The sequence below is a fragment of the Hypanus sabinus genome, chromosome 7 (genome assembly GCF_030144855.1).
Source record: "Hypanus sabinus isolate sHypSab1 chromosome 7, sHypSab1.hap1, whole genome shotgun sequence".
Classification (NCBI taxonomy): Eukaryota; Metazoa; Chordata; class Chondrichthyes; order Myliobatiformes; family Dasyatidae; genus Hypanus; species Hypanus sabinus.
The window spans coordinates 33,378,214-33,404,561 of NC_082712.1; the positions used below are offsets into that span (position 1 = coordinate 33,378,214).

Genomic DNA, 26,348 nt, shown 5'->3' on the forward strand with positions numbered 1-26,348 from the left:
TCTAACAGAAAACATAATAATAGCTCCAGTGTGAACTCCTGACAGTTCCAATCTCTCTCTCCCACTGAGAGTGAGGAGCCCCATTTATTAGGCACTAGGCCCTACCGTCTTTAATGACCCACAAAGTGAACTAAATACTACACATGAATTAGAACCAAATGCACCCCACATGTAATTACAATCGTATTACAAAATAAACTTAAGTATCAACCTTAAATACTGTGTACAAATAACATATACACATCTACATGTCCCTATTACTGTAGTAATGGATGTTCTCCCATGTATGGTGGGAAAGGCACCATAAAGCCAACCCAAGCGCATTAGCTCAGTTTAGGACCCATTATGAGAATATACTCTCAGGGCAACAGTAATATATGGCTGTTTGATGTATAGTTGAAAGTAACAGAGCAGAAACCTTAGGGGTGTTATTTCCCAGAGTAAGGGTATAAAGAAGTGGACTAACAATAGAACTGATAGGGAAATGCAAAGAGCATGAACTGGGAATGGGATTGAAGACTGGGGTGGGAAGACGATACTGTACTTCAAAGGTTGGAATTATATTTGTTGAAGGCTAGGATAATCTTAAATTTGGTTTTGTCAGTAAGGAACTTTTGGACAATTCCCTATACTTAGAAGCTAAGAAGCAGGTATAGGCCAGACTTGGCTCCTTAAGCCTTTGTTATTTAATAAGACTGAGACTTCTTATAACCTCATCTCTGCGTTCCCATCCTGAGGTAACTGTTCAACCCTTTGCAGACTTGAAAGGTGAGCTTTTGTCTTGTACAGTACTGTGCAAAAGTCTTAGGCGATTTTATTTAGCTAGAGTGCCTGAGACTTTTGCAATGTACTGTATATTGGCTAAAATAGGAAGGTGGTTGGAAAATTGAAATAAGAGTACTTAGCTTTGTATTAGCTCAGTATTGAGTGTTATTTGGTAACTGGAAAGATAAATATACATTACTGTGCAAAACTCTTTGGCTCTATATCTTATTATCTATCAAATCCTTTTGCACAAGTCTGCACTACTGGTAGAAGAACTTAATTTTAAGATGTCGCAGTGCAAATCAGTGGGGAGGCGTTATTGTACCTGTTTTGAAATCACTTCAAAGGATCAGGATGGGTTGTTAAAATCCGGTGAAACAAAACAGTTTTTTTATTACGCAGTAAATAGCTTAAGATGGTGCTGGAGAAGCACAGCGATGACAACACCACTATTAACAGCTTTATTAGTCGCACTTTTTCTAGAAAACAATCCCCGCAATCAATAGCCTGTAATTTCCCTTTTGCAGTTAAGCTATTGAACCACCTGTAAGACCTGGCATTTTTGTGCTGTGAACGGGAGACTCGAAGGTGAAGGATTGTTGCAGTGGAGCCCAGGCCCGAGAACAAGAAACCAGCCAATGTTTGACTGATTAAGCACCAGGACAGATTGGAAAGGTTGGATGTGGGCCGAATTGAGGTAGTGGACCCCAGGCCCGAGTCTGGGAGCATGGAACGACCCGCCGTTTGACCAGACTGAAAAGGTCAGGGTGTCGGGGCTCGGAGGTGGGGCACGGCCCAGTGTTCAGTTCGCTGCTTTGAGCTTCACACAGCTCTGCACTGAACTGAGGTTGTGGCCTGAAACTAACAGACTCCTGAAGTGGCTGTAACTGAGTTTGTGGCTGTGAACTTCAGTTCTGAATGTTATTTGCTTGTTTTTTTTGTCAGCATGATTTGTTGTCCTCTGCACATTGGGTGTTTGTCGGTCTTTTTAATGGATTCAATTGGGTTTCTCTGTTTTGCGGCTGCCTGTAAGGAGACGAATCTCAAGGTTGTATGTAGTATACATACTTTGATAATGTACCTTGAACTTTGAGATAGAAGTTGTATTTTACAACAGTGTGAACAAAGTTGGAGAAGCTGTTAAGTAATGTGATTAGAATTATTTGAATAACCTTTGAGTGTGTACAGGTTGATTAAGCATTCTATATTTAAATGATTAATTAATGATTAGTTTGCGTTGCATTCTGGTAAGCAAATACACTTGACCTTCACTAATCCAACTACCTATAATCCAGTTCCTCCAATAATCCGGCACTGATTTCAAATTTTCCGTGCAACTGTAATTTCAAATTTCTTGGGCCACCATACCAATCTGCTGCACTTTGTTTTGGTTGCGCTAGATCTGTTCACGTGTTGGCATGCTCTTGTAAGCACAGACAGACGATTCCTGCTTGTTTTCCTGCATTTATTAATATTATTTGTGTGAGGTGTGGCCGCTAGGCACCTGCCCGTCTCGCCTGCCAGCGGCGGGGGAGCTGGTGCACGCTGGGTCGGTCCGCATTCTCACCCGCCTGCCGGCAGTAGCGCACTTCCCTCCGGCATTGCCTGGCCGGCGCTCCGTGCTCTTCTGCCTACAACCTCAGATCAGACGTGGCGAACCGCTGAAATTAAGCATATTACTAGGCGGAGGAAAAGAAACTAACGAGGATTCCCTTGGTATCTGCGCGGAAAGAGTCCAGCGCCGAATCCCTGGCCGTCTGGCGATTGCATGAAATGTGGCGTATAGAAGACCTTCTTTCTCCGACTTCTGCTTCTGCTCACCCAGATGTGCCGCCACCAACATCAACAGTTTTTGAAGAAACTGTTGTGCCAGTTTCAGCACCAGTTCCTGACGCTTCACTCATTTTTCACGATGAAGATGTTGATGATCCTGACAACCCTACACTAGCAGACATGTAACTTTGCCTGAAGGTATATTAAACATCTCACTTTACAAGTGGAAGTGCTCAACTGTTCTGTACGTTAATTTCTGTACATTTACCTGTACCCTTTATTTTATCTGTGTCCGTACAGTATATTTATTAAAATTTCCCTTGCTACTCATTTAATATTTGTTTCATTATTACCTAACTTGTACTGATTTACATGATATTTTAAAGGTATGATGAGGTGGTTAGCTGTTGCTTAATATGATCCTTCTGTAATTTGGCATTTTCACTAATCCGGCAGTCCTCGGATCTCAATGGTGCCGGATTAGTGAAGGTCGACCTGTATTTTGGATGGAACAGTAGTGTACAGTTAGCGTAATGCTTATTTCAGTACAAGTGACCCGGGTTCAATTCCCATTGCTGTCTGTAGGGATTTTTTGCATTCTCCTTGTGACTGTGTGTGTTTCCTCTGCGTACTCCAGTTCCTCCCCCCTCCCCCATACATTCCAAACCTGAATGGGCTAGTCGGTGAGTTGGTCACATGGGTGTAATTGGGCAGCACAGGCTCCTTTGGCAGAAGGACCTGTTACCATGCTGTATATTTAAATAAAATGCAACTCGGTGATCTCCTTCACAATTGCAGCAATATATAATCGGCCACCACTGTTTTCAATTCTTCCACAATTGTAACATGCAGTTGATTAAAAATTCTCACAGCAATTGACAGACATTTTGAGTGGCTAATTTAGATGGAGTAAACGTAATGGATGAGCCAATTATAGACATGATCCAAGGCTCAGACAGGTAACTTTTAAAGCGTAGTACTGAGTAATGCCACTGGCAGCTCCTCTCAATGAATATAGTAGCTGTCACGTTGCAAGAAGTATTTACTAGGAAGAAGTATTTTTATGTATTGTACTAGAGGGGACAGGAGTATGATTTCTCACTATGCTTGAATCCCAAGGGCTTCCTGGGTGCTTTTTAAATGGGTCTTTGCACTGCACTGAGCGATACTACAAAATGGTGTAGGAGTTATCTACTTCAGGTGATTAGTCAGGCTGTACCTCTCGACACAAAGGTTGAATATGAGCTGATACAGTGAGTACATAGTATGTTTTCATGCGTTGACAGGATGATTTGTTAACTTGAAATCCCTTGTGGTTATTTTAAAGGCCTATACCACTAATAAAGGTAATGGAATGAAACATACATTATAAACACGGAATATTATAAACGCAGAAGATTATAAACACAAAACTAGCATTCACCCTCTTGAGTTCTTATATATGCCAATGCTTTTTGTAATAATTATTACAGAAAATAGATTAAGTCATCATTCTTACCGTTTATGAGATGTGGCTGCTGACTATCAGAATCAGGTTTATTTTAACTGGCATGTGACATGAAATTTGTTAACTTAGCAGCAGTTCAATGCAATACATAATATAGAATAAAAAAATAACAAATAAAATAAGTAGATCAATTACAGTATACGTATACTGAATAGATTAAAAATTGGGCAAAAAACAGAAATAGTATTTATTAAAAAAAAAGCAAGGTAGTATTCACGGGTTCAGTGTCTATTTAGGAAATGGATGGCAGAGGGGAAGAAGCTGTTCCTGAATTGCTGAGTGTGTGCCTTCAGGCTTCTGTACCTCCTACCTGATGGTAACAATGAGAAAAGGGCATGCCCTGGGTGCTGGAGGTCCTGAATAATGGACTCTGCCTTACTGAGACACCGCTCCTTGAAGATGTCCTAGGTACTTTGTAGGCTCGTACCCAAGGTGGAGCCGACGAGATTTATTTATAACCTTCTGCAGCTTCTTTCAGTCCTGTGCAGTACTCCTGACCATCCCCCCCCATACCAGACAGTGATTCAGCCTGTCAGAATGCTCTCCACAGTACATCTATAGAAGTTTCTGAGTGTATTTGTTGACATAACAAACCTCTTCAAATTCCTAATGAAGTATAGTCACTGTCTTACCTTCTTTATAACTATATCGATATGTTGGGACCAGGCTAGATCCTCAGAGATCTGCTAGAAATATGCTAATTGATCTATAACGAAACCCACTTTCCCTGGGGATCAATAAAGTATGTCTGTCTGTTTAACAGTGAGCACACTTCAGAAATATACTTGCTTTATGTGTATTGCTTGTGGTGTTTTCAGAATGATAGGGTATAACTAGTGGAATAATGCTTTCCATTTTGCATATAGTAATCTGTCCAAGCAGTCTGACAATTGTCAAAGTCAAAGTTAGGTACAGGGCGGATATGGGGGTGCAGGCAGCTTCATTGACACAGCAAGAAAGAGTATGTGCTGTAAGTGTGTGAAATTGTTCAGGTTAGCAGGAAGAATTAAGTTGAATTTACCCATTTTCAAAAGGTGAGAGATGATTAAAAGTGGCCATGCAAAGGGATTTGGGAATTGTTCTGCTTGAATCATGAAACATTATCAGGCAAGTGCAGTAGACGGCTAGCCATGCAAATGTACACAAGACTTCATTATTAGTGGTAGAACTGTATGAGCAAAGAGGTTCAATTATGTAGAGCTTTGTTGAGGTTACATCTGCAGTATTCTGTACAGCTTTGGTCTCTTGACCCAACGATGGATAAATTTATATTGGGGAGGGCTTACTGACTGGATTACTAGGATGTTTTTTGAGCTGAGACTGAATAGGTCAATTTGAGATTCTCTGAGAAAACAGAGCAGTTATTTCATTAAAACATGCAACATTTTGCAAGAACTTCACAGGATGGGTGTTTAGAAGCTATTTTTCCTGTCTCGAAAGACTGGAATTCCAGAGAAGATGGTGTAAGTGTGGAATCCACAACTCCAGTGGGATTCATGGAATATATTCAAGCTGTGATTGATTCTAAGGCCACGGTAGAAAAGGGGAGAGATGTCAGAAAATATGATAAACTTCAGCCACAATCCAGCTGAATGGCAGAACTAGCTCAAGGGGCTGTTTGGCCTATTCCGGCTGCAGTTTTCTGTGTTTTTACAAGCTGTAGATTACTTTAACTTATTTTGGTGAACTTTCAGAGTTTAAGTCAGTGAACTACCTGAGTTGCCCAATTTATGCCAATACACGTCTGGAACAGCATCATCATCTTGTGAAAATGAGAGCATGTTGGCATCGTCCGTGAAATAGGGATAAGAATATGAAGTGAGGGCTTTGCAGACTGATTTTAATTCACTGTTTTTAGATCTGGGAATCGCTGGCAAGCCAAACATTTGTTGCCTTTGGAGAGTGGGGTAATAACTACACTTTTAAATATTCCAGAAGTTGATAGGATTTAAATTTTATCATGGTCGTTGTGAAAATTGAACTGTGGCTTCTGGGTTATAAATCGTGGTCTTCAGTAATTTAACAGATGTCCTGCCCAATATTAATTAATATTGCACTGTTTTCAAAATAATAATAAAGACCCAATAATAAGAATTGTGAACAAAGCTGAGATAATCGGTGAGTTCCAAGTAGATCTGCCATCATTTGTCTCTTTAAATTCAAGTTGCGTGGAACACCTTCTCATACACTGCAGTCTTGAACTTGCTCCTCTATTTTATTTGATGCTGTGTATTTTAATGGACTGTCCCACTCTATTTCCATGTTTGAGGTCTGGTCCAGAATCGGTGAACCCATTCATACAACTCCAGGGCTAGGGGCAAGAAGGGAAAATAGAAGGCATGTTTAATTATTCAAATAAAGAAAATTACTTGGTTTCATTGTTTTGAATTTTTAGGTCCTTTTATAAATAAATATTTTAAAATGCTGACGGCAGGAACTACTGCCTCTTCTGAGGGCTTTGTTATTGGACTTTGGGCACAGACAATAGACCTTTGACATGTTGCTTAGGTAAGTTCGTGCGGTGGGGGGAGGGGGTATCATGACTATTTGCCTCACAGTCTGGTATGGAAACTCCAGTATCCAAGGTCGGGAAACCCTACAAAAAGTGGTGGATGCGGCCAGTTTCATCACAGGATAGGCCCTCCCCATCGTCACAGCAATGTTATCTTCATGCTGCTGTCATCAGAAAGGAGCTCTGTGAACCTTTAGGCCCATTCCAGCAGGTTCAGGAACAATTATTACCCTTCAAACATCAGGCTCTTGAGCCAGCATGGGCATCTTCACTCACCACAAAACAAGTGGTTCCCAGCATTTTTATGCCATGGACCTTGACCATTAACTGAGGGGTCTGTGGTCCCCAGACTGGGAATCCCTGTGCTAAAATAATCTTTGAGCATCACCTTCGGACTCTTTCAAAGACTCTATGGCTCATTTCCTTTGTTCATTATCATTATTAATGTTTTTTTGTATTTGCCCAATTTGTCAGTCTTTGTGTGGTGTTTTTCATTGATTCTATTGTGCTGCTTCGTTCTGCTGTGAATTCCTGCAAGAAAATAAATTTTGGTAGTATTTTGTGACATACAGTATAGGTACTTTGATAATAAATTTACTTTGAATGAGTGAGGGACTGTGTCAGCTGATGCAGACAATTAAAATGTTCCAACTTGTCAAAAAGTATTGAAATTCCTTAAGGTAGGGGCTAGAATGCTCCATTTTCACCCTGCTTGGCTCTCTTCTTAGAAAAGTACCACAACCGACTTTGGATAACACTTCCCATTTTCAGTGTCTGTTGTTGAACAAACAAGTTCTTCACTGCAGCCACTAGTGTGTGCTGTGCCACTGTGCAGAGTCAATAAGTAAAAGCGTTACTGATCTCATATGAAGTTACTGGAATAAATTCTATAATGACGCTATAAATTTTCATGGCTGTGAATGCAAATGTGTACAATAACCACAGTCTATTACACTAAATGCAAATATTGAATGGTTCTAAACTGAGTGTAAGAGAAATGAAACGATTAAAGGAGTGCTATGAAATTAGGCTGTTAAAGAGTAGAATAAGCATGAAGTATGAATGCATGGGATGGCTCGGAGTGAGAAGGGCTGTGACAGTGTGGTCGATGATGGAGAATAGATTAAATAGCGAAAGCAAAGTTTAATGAGATGGTGGCATGCAGAATGACAGTGTCCAGTGACTATAAGGATCTGAGTTTGGTGCTGGACAGAAAGGTAACCAGTTTGGAGAGGGCATTGCTCAAACAATAGGTAAGGAGGGAGCTGGCATTTATTTTGATGAAGGACAGGGCAGTTAGAGAAAGGAAAAACAAAGAATTCAAGAGTTCCATGCTGTAGGAGAGGGATCTGAGAGTTTGAGTAGATAGTTTACAGTTAAACACTGGTATAAAAAACAGTTTGTGAAATGCACAAATGGAGAGAAAGCACATTCTCAGAACTAATGAGTCTTGACAGGGCATTGATATACAGTTGAAGTCAGAAGTTTACATACACTGATGTCATTAAAACTCACTGTTTAACCACTGCACAGATTTCATATTAGCAAACTATAGTTTTGGCAAGGTGTTGAGGACATCTACTTTGTGCATGACACGAGTAATTTTTCCAACAATTGTTTTCACACAGATTATTTCACTTTTAATTGACTGTATCACAATTCCAGTGGGTCAGAAGTTTACAACAAAATCAAAAGAAATCAGCCAAGACCTCAGAAAAAAAAATTGTGGACCTCTACAAGTCTGGTTCATCCTTGGGAGCAATTTCCAAACGCTTGAAGATACCACATTCATCTGTACAAACAATAGTACACAAGTAGAAACACCATGAGACCATGCAGCCGTCATACTGCTCAGGAAGGAGACACATTCTGTCTCCTGGAGATGGACGTACTTTGGCGTGAAAAGTGCAAATCAATCCCAGAACAACAGCAAAGGACCTTGTGAAGATGCTGGAGGAAACAGATAGACAAGTATTTATATCCACAGTAAAACGAGTCCTATATCGACATAACCTGAAAGGCTGCTCAGCAGGGAAGAAGCCATTGGTCCAAAACCGCCATAAAAAAGCCAGACTACAATTTGCAAGTGCACATGGGGACAAAGATGAAACAAAAATTGAACTGTTTCACCATAATGACATCTTTATGTTTGGAGGAAAAAGTTTGAGGCTTGCAAGCCAAAGAACACCATCCCAACCGTGAAGCATGGGGATGGCAGCAGCATGTTGTGGGGGTGCTTTGCTGCAGGAGGGACTGGTGCACGTCACAAAACAGATGGCATCATGAGGAGGGAAAATGATGTGGTTATATTGAAACAACATCTCAAGACATCAGCCAGGAAGTTAAAGCTTGGTTGCAAATGGGTCTTCCAAATGGGCAATGACCTCCAAAGTTGTGGCAAAATTGCTTAAGGACAACAAAGTCAAGGTATGGAGTGGCCATCACAAAGCCCTGACCTCAATCCGATAGAAAATTTGTGGGCAGAACTGAAAAAGTGTGTGCAAGCAAGGCAGCCTACAAACCTGACTCAGTTACACCAGTTCTGTCCGGAGGAATGGAACAAAATTCCAGCAACTTACTGTGAGAAGCTTGTGGGAGGCTGTCCAAAAGTTTGACCCAAATTAAACAATTTAAAGTCAATGCTACCAAATACTAACAAAGTGTATGTAAACTTCTAACCCTCTGGGAATGTAATGAAAGAAATAAAAGCTGAAATAAATCATTCTCTCTACTATTATTCTGATATTTCACATTCTTAAAATAACGTTGTGATCCTAACTGACCTAAGACAGGGTATTTTTTGTAGGATTACATGTCAGAAATTGTGGAAAATCTTGAGTTTAAATATATTTTGGCTAAGGTGTATGTAAACTTCTGACTTCAACTGCAGCTAAAACCTGAATAATCTAAGTCTGGTTCAACAAGAATTGCTAAAATGAACTAATACTCGAGGAATCTGTGGCCAAAGGTGAAGTGATTGTATACCCCAGGGAGGATTCAGAATGTTTGAGGGAATTTCTGTCAGCTACTAGAACCAACTTCGATGACTTTAGTGTTTATACTGAAATCTGTTTTAAAAAAAGATTTACTCTCCCTCTTTAGCATCTTGTGGATATTTTGTGTCCATGTTATGATAAAGTTGGTGGAACGTGGGCCATGAGATGTGGAAGGTACACTGAGATGGCTAGAATAAACTACTGTATTTGGCTTTTAACCAATTGTTCATGAAAATTCCATAGGATGTTCAAATAGGAAGGATTATATTAAGGTCGAATCTTAGAAAGAGAGGGAACATATCCAGTTTGGATTTTATAACTATATTAGGGCAAGCATGACTTAAAACAACATTTGCTTTTGAATAAAGTAAGGTGCCTTTTTGCAAGGTCTTATAAAATGGAATAGACATTGTACATCAGTTGTTGCACTGCCTCAACAGGGTGGGGCATTATGATGAAGGTACAAAGGTCAACAACTGGTGACAGGCTCAGTTGCACAGTTTGGTCAATGTATAGATGGACACGTGAGTAGATGGGGGAAGGCAGGAGATTGGGGCTGAGAGGAATAATGCATCAGCCATGATGAAATGGTGGAGCCAAATGACCTAATAATGTTCCGATATCTTATGGCCTTGTATGCATGTATAGGCACACAAATTCATGCATGCACATCCACTCGCAAAAACAAAAAACACCTGAAAAAATGTGGGAAATGTAAAAGTTGAGGATCCTGTTATTTCATTTCCTACGGAGGCACTGAGTCGTTGTTTGCATCCATAAACTTTAAACGTTTTTTCATGTTTCCTTCTGACCAGGGAAAAGAGGTCACCAGGCCCATTGTACCTACGTTCAAACAATCCCATTTCTCTTTTAAAGTGCATTAATATTGCTTTAATTTTTCTCACCATCCACCCAATCAGAATCTGACAGAGTCAAAGATGGGTTTACTGTCACATGCACAAGTATGTGTATGTAAAGGTGCAGTGAAAAAAATTGTACCAGCATCAAAGACACAAAATTCACAAGAAAAAACATAAAGTAAACATAAATAATACCCATTTATAAAGTGAAGAACACAATTAGAACGCAAAACTTAGTCCCTAGTAGTGCAACGTTGTCATTGTGTGTCTGTACTGAGGCAGTGGTAAAGGTTGTGCAGTTGGCTTCAGAACTGAATGGTGGAAGAGGAAGAATAATCTTGTTTTTGGAAGCCAGCAGCTATTTGAACATTCACCTAGTGCACTGTGAAAATCTATGTTTAAAAACCTCAAGATGAGAGATGGTAAATGCAATTGCACTGGAAAGGCCAGGTGATGCAAATTTCAAAGCTTTATAAATACCCTGACTCCTCAAATCTTGTCCAAACAATCAGCAGCCATGGGCTCCTCTAAGCAGCTGCCTAGCACCTGAAAATTAAAATAAATGATGCCCAGAAAGCAGGAGAAGGCTATAAGAAGATAGCAAAGCGTTTTCAGGCAGCTGTTCCCTCAGTTTGCAATGTAATTAAGAAATAGATAACAGGAATGGTGGAGGTCAAGTTGTGGTCTGGAAGACAAGAAAACTTTCCAAGAGAACTGCTCATAGGATTGCTAGAAAGGCAAATCAAACCCCTGTTTGACTGCAAAAGATCTTCAGGAAGATTTAGCAGACTCTGGAGTGGTGGTGCACTGTTCTACTGTGTAGTGACACCTGCACAAATATGACCTTCATGGAAGATTCATCAGAAGAAAACCTTTCCTATGCCCTCACCACAAAATTCAGCATCAGATATTTGCAAAGGAACATCTAAACAAGCCTGATGCATTTTGGAAACAAGTCCTGCGGACTGATGAAGTTAAAATAGTTCTTGTCTGCAGTGAGCAAAGGTTTGTTTGGAGAAAAAAGGTGCAGAATTTCATGAAAAGAACACCTCCCGAACTGTTAAAAACACGAGGGAGAATCAATCATGCTTTGAGCTTTTGTTGCAGCCAGTGGCACAGGGAACATTTCACTGTTAGAGGGAAGAATGAATTCAATCAAATACCAGCAAATTCTGGAAGCAAACATCACACCGTCTGTAAAAGAGCTGAAGCTGAAAAGAGGATGGCTTCTACAACAGGATAATGATCCTAAACACACCTCAAAATCCACAATGGACTACCTCAAGAGGCGCAAGCTGAAGGTTTTGCCATGGCCCTCACAGTCCTCTGACCTAAATGTCATTGAAAATTTGTTGATAGACCTCAAAAGAGCAGTGCATACAAGACAGCCCAAGAATCTCACAGAACTAGAAGCCTTTTGCAAGGAAGAATCAGTAAAAATCCCCCAAACAAGAATTGAAAGACTATTAGCTGGTTACAGAAAGTGTTTACAAGCTGTGATACTTGCCAAAGGGGGTGTTACTAAGTACTGACCATGCAGGATGCTCAAACTTTTGCTTTGGGCCCTTTTCCTTCTTTGTTATTTTGAAACTGTAAAAGATGGAAATAAAAAAAGTAATGCTGCTTAAAATATTAAAGAAATGTGTCACCTTTAACTTTATGGTGTTTGGAAATCAGGTCATCTTTTACTCGCTTAGCTATTCACAGTAACAGAAACTTTGACCAGGGGTGCCCAAACTTTTGCATGCCATGATGTATGTTTGCAATGGAGCCTAAGACTTTTGCACAGTACTTTATTTGTCAACGTGTTTTGGAAGAGCGCATTTGTTAATCTGGCGGGAGCCATGTTAGGACTGATGTTAGTGGAGCACCGTGGCAGAGGCAAGGGACAGGTGGCAGAGGAGGAGTGCCAGTGGTGGGTGGGTGGATGCAGACACATTTAGTTCTGAGACACCAGCCAAGGTCAACTGATTCCTAACAACTGGTGTATTGATCATTACAGAATTTCTATCTGGTGCTTCCTACTCCTGCCCCTCTCCCTTTCCCTTTTCCCAACCATGAATTCCCTCTCCCTCTCCCCATGCCACTCTCAGTTCATAATGGAGATACATTTCAGAATCGGGTTTATCATCACTCATATATGTCATGAAATTTGTTTTTTTTTGTGTGGCACCAGTGCTGTGCAATACATTAAATCACTGCAGTATTGTGCAAAAGCCTTGGGCAACCTAGCTATATATACAGTATGTACCTAAGATCTCTGCGCAGTTCTGTATGTTGTGAAATCTTTTATTTTTTGGCAGTAGTGACATTGTAATACATAGAAATAAAAAGTATACATTACAATAAGAAGTATCTATAAACAAATAATTAAGTGGTTTCTTGCGGGGGGGGGGGGTGGTATAGTGAGGTAGTGTGCGTGGGTTCATTGTCATTCAGAAATCTGATCATGGAGGGGAAGAAACCTTTCCTGAAATTTTGTGTGCATCTTCAGGCTCCTGCACCACCTCTGGTAGCAATGAGATGAGGGCATGCTTTGGACAATGGATGCCTCCTTTTAGAGGCATCGCCTTTTGAAATGTGTTCTGGATGCTGGGGTGGGGTGCTCATGCCCATGATGTAGCTGGCTGAGTCTACAACTTTCTCCAGAGGCCCCTCCATACCAAACAGTGATGCAACCAGTTATAATGCTGTCCACGGTACACCTGCATCAATATTTTGGACCCAGGGTAGATCCCCAGAGATGTTGACACCCAGGAACTTGAAACTGCTGACCCTTCCCACTTCTGATTCCTCAGTGAGGGCTGGCGTGCGTTTCCTCGACTTCCCCTTCCCAAGGTCCACAATCAGTTCTTTGGTCTTACTGATGCTGAGTGCAAGGTTGTTGCTGTGACACCACTCAACCAGCTGATCTATCTTGCTCGCTATCCATATGCATCCTGATCACCATTTGAAATTTTGCCAACAATAGCTGTCATCACAAAATGTATAGATGGTATCTGAGCTGTGCCTAGCCATGCAGTCCTGGGTGTAGAGAGTACGGCAGTGGGCTAAGTGCGCATCCTCAAAATGAGTTAGTGTTGACTGTTGGTGAGGAGATGTTATTTCCAACCTGCAGAGACTGTGGTGTACTAGTGAGGAAGTTGAGGATCCAGTTTCGGAGGGAGTTACATGGGCCCAGTTTGGAGCATGTTGGTTAGAATTGAAACATAGAAACATTGAAACATAGAAAACCTTAGGACAACAATGCTGTGTCGAACATGTACGTACTTAATTTAGAAATTACATAGGGTTACCCATAGCCCTCTATTTTTCTAAGCTCCATGTGCCTATGTACTGTCGCCGGCAGCCCATTCGACACACTCGCCACTCTGCGTTTATATAAAAAAAACTTAACCCTGACATTTCTTCTGTACCTACTTCAAAGCACCTTAAAACTATGCCCACCTGGTGTTAGCCATTTCAGCCCTGGGAAGAAGCCTCTGGCTATCCACACGATCAATGTCTCTCATCATCTTACACCCCTCATCCTCCGTCGCTCCAAGGAAAAAAGGCTGAGTTTACTCAACCTATTCTCATAAGGCATGCTCCCCAATCCAGACAACATCCTTGTAAATTGAGGATATGATTGTGTTGAATGCTGACGTGTAGTCAAGGAACAACAGACTGATGTAGCTATTACTATTGTCCAGCTAATTCAAGGCAGAGTGGAGAGCCAGTGAGATTGCATCCACTATAGATCTATTGTGGTGATAGACAATCAGCAACAGATATAGGTCCTTGCTTAGGCAGGAGATGATTTTCGCCATGACTGAGCCCTCAAAACTCTTCATCACAGTAGATGTGAATGCCATGGGTGACAGTCATTGAGACAGCTCACCCTGCTCTTGGGCAGTGAGATAATTGTTTCCCTTTTGAAGCAGACGGACACCTTTGACTGCAGTAGTGAGAGATTGAATATATCCTTGAACACTGCTGCCAAATGGTTGCCTCAGGTTTTCAGGACCCGATGCCTTGCAAGACATAAGCCTCTTGAAAAGATGTTCTGACGTTTGATCACAGGGTCACCGGATGCTGCAGGAATTCGCACAGATGTAGTTTTATTCTCTCTTTCAAAGCATTCATAAAAGACATTGAGCTCAATTAGAAGTGAAGCATCATAGCCATTCATGATGTTAGGTTTCACTTTGGAGGAAGTAATGGCCTGTAAACCCTGCCAGAGTTGATGTGCATCTCTGATTCTGTCTCTAACATCAATTGGAATTGCTCTTTCACCCTTAAACTAACCTGCTGTAGGTCATACCTGGACTACTTGTATTGTTCTGGATCACCGGTCTTGAATGCCATAGACCTGGCCCTTGGTACACTATAAATCTCCTGGTTCATCCTTGGTTTTTGGGTTGGACATGTTGTTATGTTCCCGAAGGTGTACACTCATCCACACAGGTCTTGATGAAGTTGGTGGCAATTGTAGCATATTCATTTGGACTCAGAAGATGAATACCTGAATATTGTCCAGTCCACTGACTCAATGCAATCCTGTGAACACTCCTCCATCTCCCTTGGCCATACTGTCTTGGTCCTCACCACTGGTGCTGTGGACTTTAGCCTATGGAATTAGAAGTACAACCAGGTGATTCGATTTTCCAGAGTGTGGGTGTTGGATGGGATGGTCAGCATTCTTGGTGATGGTATAACAGTGCTCAAAGTGTACTGGTTCCTCTGGTTCCACAGAAGTGTTCATAGTAGTTCAGAGACTTCAAGCTGGTCTGGTTGAAATCTCCCACAATGCTAAGGGAGGGATTAAAGTGCTCAGTTTAGTGCCTTCTGATTACATTGCTTAACTCCTCTGGTGCCTGCCTGATGTTGGCCTGAGGTGGAATGTACACTGCTACCAGGGTGACAGTGGAAAACTGCTTTGGTAGATAAAGTGGATGACGTTTGACCTCTAGATCAGGTTTTCCCAACCTTTTTTGTTATGTCATGGACCAATACCATTAAGCAAAGGGTCTGTGAACCCTGTTGGGAGCTCCTGTTCTAGATGTTCCAAGTCGGCAGAATTTCTTGTGTTTAAGTAGGATTCAGTCCATTTTCCCAACTTGCATTATCTTCATTTTTTTTTCATAAGCTTTGAAGAACTTTAACTTTGCCAGAGTGTATTCTGATAACTTCATCAAATATAAACTAGTGCAGTGGTTCCCAACCTTTTATGTATGGCTTTAACAGAAGGGTCTGTGGACCCAGGTTGAGAACCCCTGAACTAGTGGATGACCGTGATTTGAGGCCCTCAAGATTTGTCCCTGTGACCTGCATTATACTTGCTGACTGAGGTGTTAATTGGGTAATTTTTCACCCCGCCCCCACAAACACCACTATTAAAATATATAAGCTCTCTTTGTCTTGCAAATTTTGACATAGAGGCAAGTGAGCTTGGTGCAGCTGAAGACTTTTGGCTCTCCAATTTAATTTTAGTCTTGTTATTGTGAAAAAAGTTGTTCATTTTGAGAGTGTGGATTCTTGGGCAGTAAAAAGTCAGTTTAACAAATACACAGGAGAATCCAGGTGCTGGTGGCTGGAGCAAGGAATAAATCGCTGGAGGAACCCAGTAGATCAAACAGCATCTGTAGAGGCAAAAAGCTGGTTGACATTTCAGGCCAAGATCTCGCATCAGGAGTTGGGCAGAGTGGAATGTTTTTCCTTGGTGAGTTGCAGTGAGGAGGATGTGTACGACCATGCCAGAATCACTAGATGTGATTAGCAACCATCCCTCGATGATCTGCCTTACTTGGTTCAATCCATTAGAACAAAATGAAACATTTGAGCCTCCACTACCATAGTAGGTAACAAGGTGTAATTAATCACATTGGTTTACACCCTGGACTTCCCTGCGTTGTGGAAAAGTATATTTCTTTTTAAGATCCCAACTTTTCTAAAATTAACAGTGCAAGGTACTGTTTGCTCTTTCAATAACATCTCCCAAGTAGTTTCGCTGTCTTACACTGGTATGGGCTCAAACTTGAAACTTTCAAATTTGACAGTACTGTTCAGGTACCTTCACAAAATGCTGGAGGAACTCTGCAGGCCAGGCAGCATCTATGGGAAAGAAGTACAGTCACCATTTCGGGCTGAAACGTCAACTCTACTTTCTTCCGTAGATGCTGCCTACACTGCTGTGTTCCTTTAGTGTTTGTGTTTGTGTGTGTTGCTCAGAGTTCCAGCATCTGCAGATTTTATCTTGTTAATGTTCAGGTACTGCTTGCACCTGTAATCCACATGTACAATGTCCTGTGTATGTTACTCAAAATGGCCTCTTTGGTTTGTTACAAGTAGGAATGCTTCTTTGTCGGATAAGTGTTTCTCTCGCCGTTGTTTCACTTTAGAATGGCTGATATGGTAATTGTATTCATTTGTTAATCAATGGGGAATGTTATTGTGTCTGGGAACTTGGGGGAGGGGTTTTCACGGGTTTTTTGGTGGGAGGAGAGGGCGGGAGGAAGACGTCGAGGAAGGTGGACGTACGCTGCACTGCTCGGAAGACCCCCGGGCGTGGTCCTAGGTGCGAAGACGTGTAGGTCGGAGGCAAGCGACGAGGGGTCGAATGGTTCGTTGATTGAGCTCCAACGAGTGCACTAAACAGACTGAACTTTGATAAGTTGGCACCTTTTGTTTTTTTCCTTGTATATATGTGTATATATTGTATTGCCTACTACTCTTTTAATTTTAGTAAACTCTTTAAAGTGTATTTCATAACAGTATTTGTTGTGGGTTTGATACTGTTGGCGGGCGCGAGGCGTAAAACTCGATTCTCACAGCACCTGCGTGTACGGGAGGTGGGTTGGTGAGTGGCTGGATCTTCTTTTTCCCCTAGGCATATACCAGCCTGTTGGGTAAGGGTTACACACATTTACTAATCAAGATTCAGAAAAAAAACACTGAAAATGTCACCTCCACAGAAAGTTTTATTTAGTTGAGGCCACTGCCCTAATTTTTAAACTTAATGAATATTCATTGCTGAAAATAACAAATGTTAATTTCATTAAAAACCACTTTCTCTTCTCTTTTCAGAAAGAATTGAGCCTTCCCCGAAGAGGGAGTCTGTAAGTAGAGCTGACTTGTATCTAGCAGTTTTTCTGTAGATGGGTGTCTGATGTTTTCTTTAAACTTTGTTTCATTGTTTGCAGCATTCTGACATACAATATATAATTTTCATGCAGTGTAAGATTTGAGCTTTGGTGACAAGTTTGTGTAAATAAGCCATTATTTTGTTGATGTGGTGAGATCATCATGTTTAACAACTGCTGGATTCTTCAGTGGCTCGCTGGTTGATGAATATTTTGTTTATACAGTCCTAAGGAGGAGATGATTGGTTAAGGAATTGTGGTTACTCTTCAATTGCTCTACACTTACTGGTTCCAGTTAACCATTAATAGTTTGTTTTATGATGAGAAGCAACATCTTCCAGTTTGGGAAAGTTAGCATGAGTTTTTTTGGCAGTGCTTCCATGTAACTTCAATATCTGTTGAATAATTGTTCTAACAACTAGGCGAATACAAAACTTACGCATTTCCTAATTGACAGGATTAGATTTGGGTCTGTAAGTTTTTTTTTATAATGCATAAATATTCTTAGCTGTCTAGTGGTGTAGTGGTATCCACACTGGACTTTGAGGTTAGTGGTCGCGGTTTCAAATCCAGCTGGCTCATTTTCCATCCATGCTAGGTTGAGCATTGAGCTAGCAACTCAGACTTGTGAAAAAACAGACAAATGCTAAAGAAACGATAAGGTCACCCCCCCATGTGCCAGCACTGAGAGGAATAACATAAACATTCAATTTATTGACCATGTGCTCATTTGACTGAGGTGTACTCAGAATAATCAGGAAGTCCAATCCAAATTAATACCCAAGGTGTCAGCTTCACACACTTCCTTTGTTTTCCACACAACCAAGCGATCTAGTTAACAACTTGAGGAAGAGACCCCATATTCATAAGATGACTCTGGCAAGGAATGATAAAGTGAAGAAGTAACTCTCGGCAAGAGGAACTCTGTTAGTAACAGCAGGGCAGTAGGATAGTGACTTAGTGTCTGTCAGTGTGAGGAGTGGGAGATGTCTTAATGTCTCCATTCTGGTGGTCTTGTAAGGAAGTACATTGGATGAAATTTGATGAGTTATAGGAAAACTAAAACCATTGATATAGTGCGGCATTTCTTGGAAATGATGCTGAGCTAATTAACATTTAGGAATTGATAAATCCAGTCAAAGTAAATAGAAACACTAAAGATCAAAAGTACATTGGTAAATAGGTAACTACTAAGGTAATGATAAACTTGTCTTGCATACTATCTGTACAGATGTATAGCAGTGTATTGAGGTCATGAAAGGTTGAACAATAACAGAGCAGAGTGAAGTGTTAACAGCCATAGAGAGAGTGCAGTGCAGGTAGATGCAAGATCACAACAAGGTAGATCGTGATGTCTCCCTTTTAATTGCATCATTTGAGAGTCTGCAGGCTTCCTGGGAAATATCGTGGATATTTATCTTGAGATGCAGAGTGGAACAGGCACTTCTTGGCCCCTTGAGTCGCGCTGCCCAGTAGCCAACCTGTTTATTAGATCAAGTTTACAATCTTATGGAATTCCACTGGAAATTTTGTTGGAGCAAAGCCTCAGTTTTTGTGGGTTAATCTATGTGGATCCAAATGAAAGTCATTGCTACATTTAGTCACTTAACAGTGACGTATTTTTGAAGCCTCATACTGTGGATGTTGTTTGGGAGAGGATGCTGATGTTGGGTCACTTATTGTTCTGTTGGATTTGAAAGGTTTTGCAGAGACTGCTTTGGTGTTATCTTTCCTGTGTCCAGTTGGTTGCTGCAACCCGTCCAGGTCTGAGAAGCTTAAGAGGGCAAGGGGTTGTGAGCCAGGTCGGAGGTCTGCACTCACTGTTTTCCTTCGTCAAAGGCTGTTCTAAGCCACCGAAAGCTGTCATGAATTTCTTTTGAGACTTTGAGAAGTCATTCCTGATTTATGAGAAATGGACAGGATCTCCTTGGGTCTTGCAGTGGTCTTTACTTTCGGAGGCACATGCTGTACAGTGGGGAGGCATTTGGTACAGGAATCTTGTCTGATTGATGTGTTGGACTAGCCTCTTGTATGGTTCAATAAACAAGTTAATATTCGCTTGGAGCTCTTTTGGTGTGTTCGCTAACACATTGCTGCAGCTTGATCTTTGAGCTTGTGCCAAGTTGGATTTGGGTCACAGCGGATTTAGTTTAACTTTTTGGCACAGATCAAAGACTCTCTCGTATCAGTGAAAATGGATCTCTACAAAATGAAGTCAAGTCAAGTCAAGTCAAGTCACTTTTATTGTCATTTCGACCATAACTGCTGGTACAGTCATAGTAAAAATGAGACGATGTTTTTCAGGACCATGGTGTTACATGACACAGTACAAAAACTAGACTGAACTATGTAAAAAACAACACAGAAAAAAACTACACTAGACTACAGACCTACACAGGACTGCATAAAGTGCACAAGAACAGTGCAGGCATTACAATAAATAATAAACAGGACAATAGGGCAAGGTGTCAGCCAGTCTCTGGGTATTGAGGAGTCTGATAGCCTGGGGGAAGAAACTGTTACATAGTCTGGTCGTGAGAGCCCGAATACTTTGGTGCCTTTTCCCAGACGCAGGAGGGAGAAGAGGTTGTATGAGGGGTGCATGGGGTCCTTCATAATACTGTTTCCTTTGCAGATGCAGCGTGTAGTGTAAATGTCCGTGATGGCAGGAAGAGAGACCCCGATGATCTTCTCAGCTGACTCACTATCCACTGCAGGGTCTTGCGATCTGAGATGGTGCAATTTCTGAACCAGGCAGTGATGCAGCTGCTCAGGATGCTCTCAGTACAACCCCTGTGAAATGTGATGAGGCTGGGGGGTGGGAGGTGGACTTGCCTCAGCCTTTGCAGAAAGTAGAGACGCTGCTGGGCTTTCTTTGTTATGGAGCTGGTGTTGAGGGACCAGGTGAGATTCTCCACCAGGTGAACACCAAGAAATTTGGTGCTCTTAATGATCTCTACCGAGGAGCCGTCGATGTTCAGCGGGGAGTGGTCTTCCTGAAGTCAACAACCAACTCTTTTGTTTTGTTCACATTTAGAGACAGGTTGTTGGCTCTACACCAGTCCGTTAGCCGCTGCACCTCCTCTCTGTATGCTGACTCGTAATTCTTGCTGATGAGACCCACCACAGTCGTGTCATCGGCGAACTTGATGATGTGGTTTGAGCTGTGTGTTGCAGCACAGTCGTGGGTCAGCAGAGTGAACTAAATTAGTTACAAATATAAAACAAAATAATTAATTGCATAAATATTTACCCCTTTTAAGCCAGTATTTATAGTTTCACCTTTGGTAGAAAATATATCCTTGAGTCTGTGTGGATAGGTCTGTATCAGCTTTGCACACCTAAATATTGCAATTTTTCCCCATTCTACTTTTAAAACTGCTCAAGCTCTGTCAGACTGCATGGGGATCATGAGTGAACAATACCTTCAATTCCAGCCACAAATTTTCAGTTGGATAGAGGTCTGGACATTAATTTTGTTGTTTTTAAGCCATTCCTGTGTAGCTTTGGCTTTATGCTTGGGGTCATTGTCTTGCTGGAAAACAAATCTCCTCCTAAACCACAGTTCTCTTGCAGACTGCATCAGGTTTTCCTCCAGGATTTCCCTGTATTTTGGTGCATTCATTTTACCCTCTACCTTCACAAGCCTTTCAGGGCCTGCTGCAGTGAAGCATCTCCACAGCATGATGCAGCCACCACCATGCTTCATGGTAGGGATAGTGTGTTTTTGATGATGTGTGGTGTTCGGCTTATGCCAAACATTACATTTAGTCTGATGGCAAAAAAGCCCAATTTTGTGTTCATCAGACCATAGAGTCTACTTCCAGCTGACTTCAGAATCATCCACATGCCTTCTGGCAAACTTTAGCAAGATTTCATGAGTTTTTTTTTCAACAGTGGCTTTCTCTTTGCCACTCTCCCATAAAGCTGTGACTGGTGAAGCACCCAGGGAGCAGTTGTATGTGCAGTCTCTCCCATCTCAGCCACTGAAACTTGTAACTCCTCCAGAGTTGTCATCGGTCTCTTGGTGGCCTCCCTCACTAGTCCCCTTCTTGCGCAGCAACTCAGTTTTTGAGGATAGCCTGCTGTAGGCAGATTTACAGATGTGCCATATTCTTTGCATTTCCTGATGATTGACTTAACTCTACTCCAAGGGATATTCAGTGACTTGGAAGCTTTCTTGTATCCATCCTCTGACTTGTGACTTTCAGTAACCTTTTTATGGAGTTGCTTGGAGTGTTCTTTTGTCTTCATGATGTCGTTTTTGCCAGGATACTGACTTACCAGCAGTTGGACTTTCAGATACAGGTGTATTTTTACCACAATCAATTGAAACCCCTTGACTGCACACAGGTCTCCAAAACCAGATCTCCATTTGACTAATTATGTGACTTCTAAAACCAATTTGCTGCTCCAGTGATGATTTGGTGTATCATATTAAAGGTGGGTGAGTACTTATGCGACACACACAAAATGCTGGAGGAACTTAGCAGGCTAGGCAGCATCTATAGAAAAAAGTACAGTCAACATTTTGGCCGAGTACCTTCAGCAGGACTTCTTGTATTTTTTTTTCCATAGATGCTGTCTGGCCTGCTGAGTTCCTCCAGCATTTTGTGTGTGTTGCTTGGATTTTCTCTTGTTTGTGAATGCTTATGCAATCAATTATTTTGTGTTTTATATTTGTAACTAATTTAGATAATCTTTGTAGTGATCTGTTTTCACCTTGATACGAAAGTCTTTTTCTGTTGGTTGGTGTCAAAAAAGCCAAATTAAATCATTGTAAAACGATAAAGCATGAAAACTTCCGAGGGGGTGTATACCTCCAGGAGTGTTATTCTAGAGCACATTTTCTGTGGTAAATGTGTTCAATCTGATTACTAACATGATTTACAGAGAAGCGTCCCAATCAATTGATGCGACCTTGACACTCCTTGTGTCTGTGAGATCTCAGCTCACTACCATTATCAGGATTAGATGGAATATTTTAAATGGTCAGGCGATTTAATAAGGTAATGTGTTTAGAAATAAAAATATACTCAATGTACTGAGGATAGTCCAGAATTGATTTTCATATGGGTGCCTGCTTTTGGCCATCTCTGTATAGATTATGTTTCGGGTCGAGAGATGGGTGGGGGTAACTTCAATGAATATTTTGTGCTTTTACTGTTTAGGGAGGTACCAATGGGTGTCCTGCATATTTAAAATGGTGCATCTTTGGTGTAGCAGAAAGTTTTCCACAGGATGGTTAGTTGCTTGGACTTCTCAAAATGAGAGCACGTTTGCCAGTGAAAATTACAGTGTCTGCATTGATTTCACAGGAAGCCTTCTCCCCAAATGATAGAATTTAATACACTCTGTGCAATAATTGTGACCTACAAGAACTGTGTGGCTCCTGCGTAATTGATCTTGGAGGTGACCCAGTTTTTCTATCAGGTGAGACTTGAAGGAAAGAAGGTCAAGTGAAATAAGCAGGGATACGGAATCTCGTGCACAGGTGGGATCTGGCTGCTTCAGGAAATGGATTCAGGCAGACGCTTTGTAGGTGGCTGTTGTATTGCTGATTAGTGAACTTGATGAGGTTCACAGACGTTTACTGTTTTATGTTTTGCACTCTTTACACGGTTTGAGTCACTGGTTTATTAAATACCTTGCTGATGTTATCACATTCTCCATCCCACGTCCACAAATAAAGCCTCTATCTATCCAACTGATCTCTTTGCATCCATCCTACAACATGAGGGGGTAAAAATCTTTGCATTATGACTCCATCACAATGTACAGATATGTGAATTTGTAAGTTTAATGGCTTGTAGAAAGAAGCTGTCCTGTAGCATGTTGGTCCTGGCTTTAATGCTGCAGTGCCGTAGGCCAGACGGAAGCAGCTGAAACAGTTAATGGTTGGGGTGGCTGGTGTTCCCGATGATTTTTCGGACCCATTTTAAGCACCTGCTGCTGTAAACGATCCTCAGTGGAGGGAAGTTTGCATCTATAGATGCGCTGGGCTGTCTGTACCACCCTGTGCAGTGCCCAGTGATCACAGTTGGTGCAGTTCCCGTACCAGAGGTGACACAGCCAGACAGGGTGCTCTCAATGGGCCCCTGTAGAAGGTCCTGAGGAGCTGGGGGCTCGTGCTGAACTACTTCAGTTGGCTGAGGTGAAAGAAATGCTGTTGTGCTCTTTTTGCCACTCAGCTGGCGTTTACAGTCCAGGTGAGATCATCAGTAATGTGTATACCGAGGAACTTGAAACCACTTGCCCTGTAACAGCATTCATGTACATCTTTGCTTGGTTGATATGTCCGTTGAGTCAGAATATTGTAGGTTCATGCCTCGCAGGCGGTTTGCTGCTTTAGTTGCACCAAAGCTGTGTTAGTCTACTTCCACCAGTTCAGATAGATCATTTAGACCCCTGGCTCTGATGGAAGAAGAACAAAAAGTTCAGCTGGTATCTTCTCTAACAACCCTATTGATAAACAAAAGACTGACTTGGCTCTATGTTTATCTCATTTCTATATGTTTGATCTTGCTGTATTCAAAATGGCTGGCTGAAAATTGTTACTGCAGTTCAGGTGGTTTATCCGAGTATTTCTGTGAGAATTGATAGTTATAATACGATCCTTTTCTATTGCAGTGAGTTCAGGATTTAGATTATTCTTGCAATATTTTATTTGTGACTCAAGTGACTTCTCTGTTGCTTTCAGCTTTATGACTGAGGTCTGTGATTCAGCAAGCTATGGCAGTAGTTCCCAAATGATCATAATTGCCTGGGCTGTTCCAGGTTGCCACAGAAACAATTGACTGCTGCACTAGCCTTTGATGTATTATATAGACATTGTTGGCAATCAGAATCAAAAAAACTAACCTTAAATTGCTCTATTACAGCTACAGTTGGCCCCAATGTAATCAGAAGCACAAAGAGCAAAATTTTCTTATTTATCTGAAAGGATTTGTAACATTCTGTACTGCACGTTGTGTGGGTTTTTTAAATCCTTAATTATCTTCTTAATTCATGCGCCTTTGTAATCATTAAATGACAATTCGCTTGTGATGTATCCAACCTACAGTGAAATAAGCTATGTTAATGGTTGTAAAGGTGCACTTCAGATAAATTATTCCCACTGAATTGATCGTCGCAGCTGTTCAATGGGGCTTATCGAATTTGTGATTAGAAAAGACACGCTTTATCTCTGGGCACACAAGGTGATGACAGTTACTGCTGACCATAGGATTAGCAATTGCCACATTGGTTAGGTTGCTCAGGTCTAGGCATTGTATCTAAATGATTTTGCTCAGAGTGGATGAAGTCTCAGCTATTGGATAAGTATAGCACTTCCTTTGCTTTCAGCTATACTTGAATATATTCTCTCCCTGTCAAAGTAATGCAGTACAGCATGCCTGTCTGTTTCTTCCAGTCCTTCTCTTTGTTAGTACAGTGCCATTTCCTGACAGAGAGGTTAAACTGAGGATCTGCTCTCTGGTGTCGGATTTTTCATTAAGAGAATAGTTCCTTGATTGTTGGAGGAAATTTTCATGTGCTGAAAGAGTCCGTTGGAAACAAGTGTGACATTCAGTCTGGAATGACTGATTATACCTGCTTAAACTGTGTCTTTGGCAGGACTTTACTGATAAGCTTGAAGTGTGTGCATTCATAGATGAAAGCACCTTCTATCCAGTTTCCTTGCCATCAGGAATTAAACTGCCAAAGCCAGTCCTGAAGTGGGTTGCAGGAGATCGGATTCTTTTATTTAAAAGAGACATTTTGTCAGCTGAACTTTTCTAGATTTTCCTTTAACTGGTGTGTTGGGAATGTCATTTGATTTCATTGTGTTGAGCATTTTATTTGATGTGCTTTTAATTGCACGAGAAATCTGTGCAGGAATTAGGTCAGCTGATCCCGCAAACCTGATCCACCATGCGAAAGAGTACGGCTGTCCTGAGTTTGCCTTCAGTTGCAAATTCTTTTCCCTTCCCTATCACCCGTAACTCCATTAACCAGGTTTCACCTGTCACTGACTCTGTGACAGATGATGTGGCAATGACTGCCACAGTACTCACCGGGCGAGAGAATTCCAAATGTTCACAGCATTGTCTGAAATGGACAACTCCTGAAACCATACCTGTAGCTCTAGGTTGCTCAAGGAAAGAATCTGATCAGGTTTAATATCACCGGAATATTGGATGTTGTGAAATTTGTTAACTTGGCAGTACAATGCAATACAGGACAAATATAGAGAAAAAAAATCCAATTACATTAACTATATATGTATATTAAATAGCTAAATTAAAAATAGTGCAAAACCAGGAAAAAAGTGAGATAGTGTTCATGGGTTTAATATTCATTTAGGAATCGGCAGATGGGAAGAAGCTGTTCCTAAATTGCTGAGTGCGTGCCTTCAGGCTTCTGTACCTCCTTCCTGATGGTAACAATGAGAGGAAGGCATGTCCTATGTGATGACAGTCCCGAATAATGGATGCCGCCTTTCTGAGGCACTGCTCCTTGTCAATACTGTGGAGGCTAGTACCCATGATGTAGCTGACTCAAAATTGTCTCTGAAAAAATGTCATCTAAGAATCTATCTTGTTAAACTTTCTCAGAATCTTCAATGCTTTATTATAATAATCTCTGAATCTTAGAACATACAATAAAACAGTACAGGAGATGATCAAGCCCTTCAACCCACTGCCCACTTCACAAAGTATGTGAACTTTGAGGCCAACTTAAACTAATCTTATTATCCTATTATTCAGAATGCGTCTCTCCATTCCTTGCCTGTTTATGTCTGTCTAAATGCCTCTTTAATGTTGCTGTCATAGC

General features: G+C 41.3%; 1 protein-coding gene across 16 annotated transcripts in view; it reads left to right on the forward strand.

Annotated features, from left to right (window-relative positions):
* The window catches only part of LOC132396665 (microtubule-associated serine/threonine-protein kinase 4-like), a 398,948-nt gene that overhangs the window by 164,992 nt on the left and 207,608 nt on the right, over positions 1 to 26,348 (forward strand). For all 16 annotated transcript variants that reach the window (XM_059974425.1, XM_059974427.1, XM_059974426.1 and 13 more), the window contains one exon: positions 17,479 to 17,510. In XM_059974425.1, coding sequence (XP_059830408.1) covers positions 17,479 to 17,510 — 32 coding nt within the window. The remainder of the gene's footprint in view (positions 1 to 17,478; positions 17,511 to 26,348) is intronic.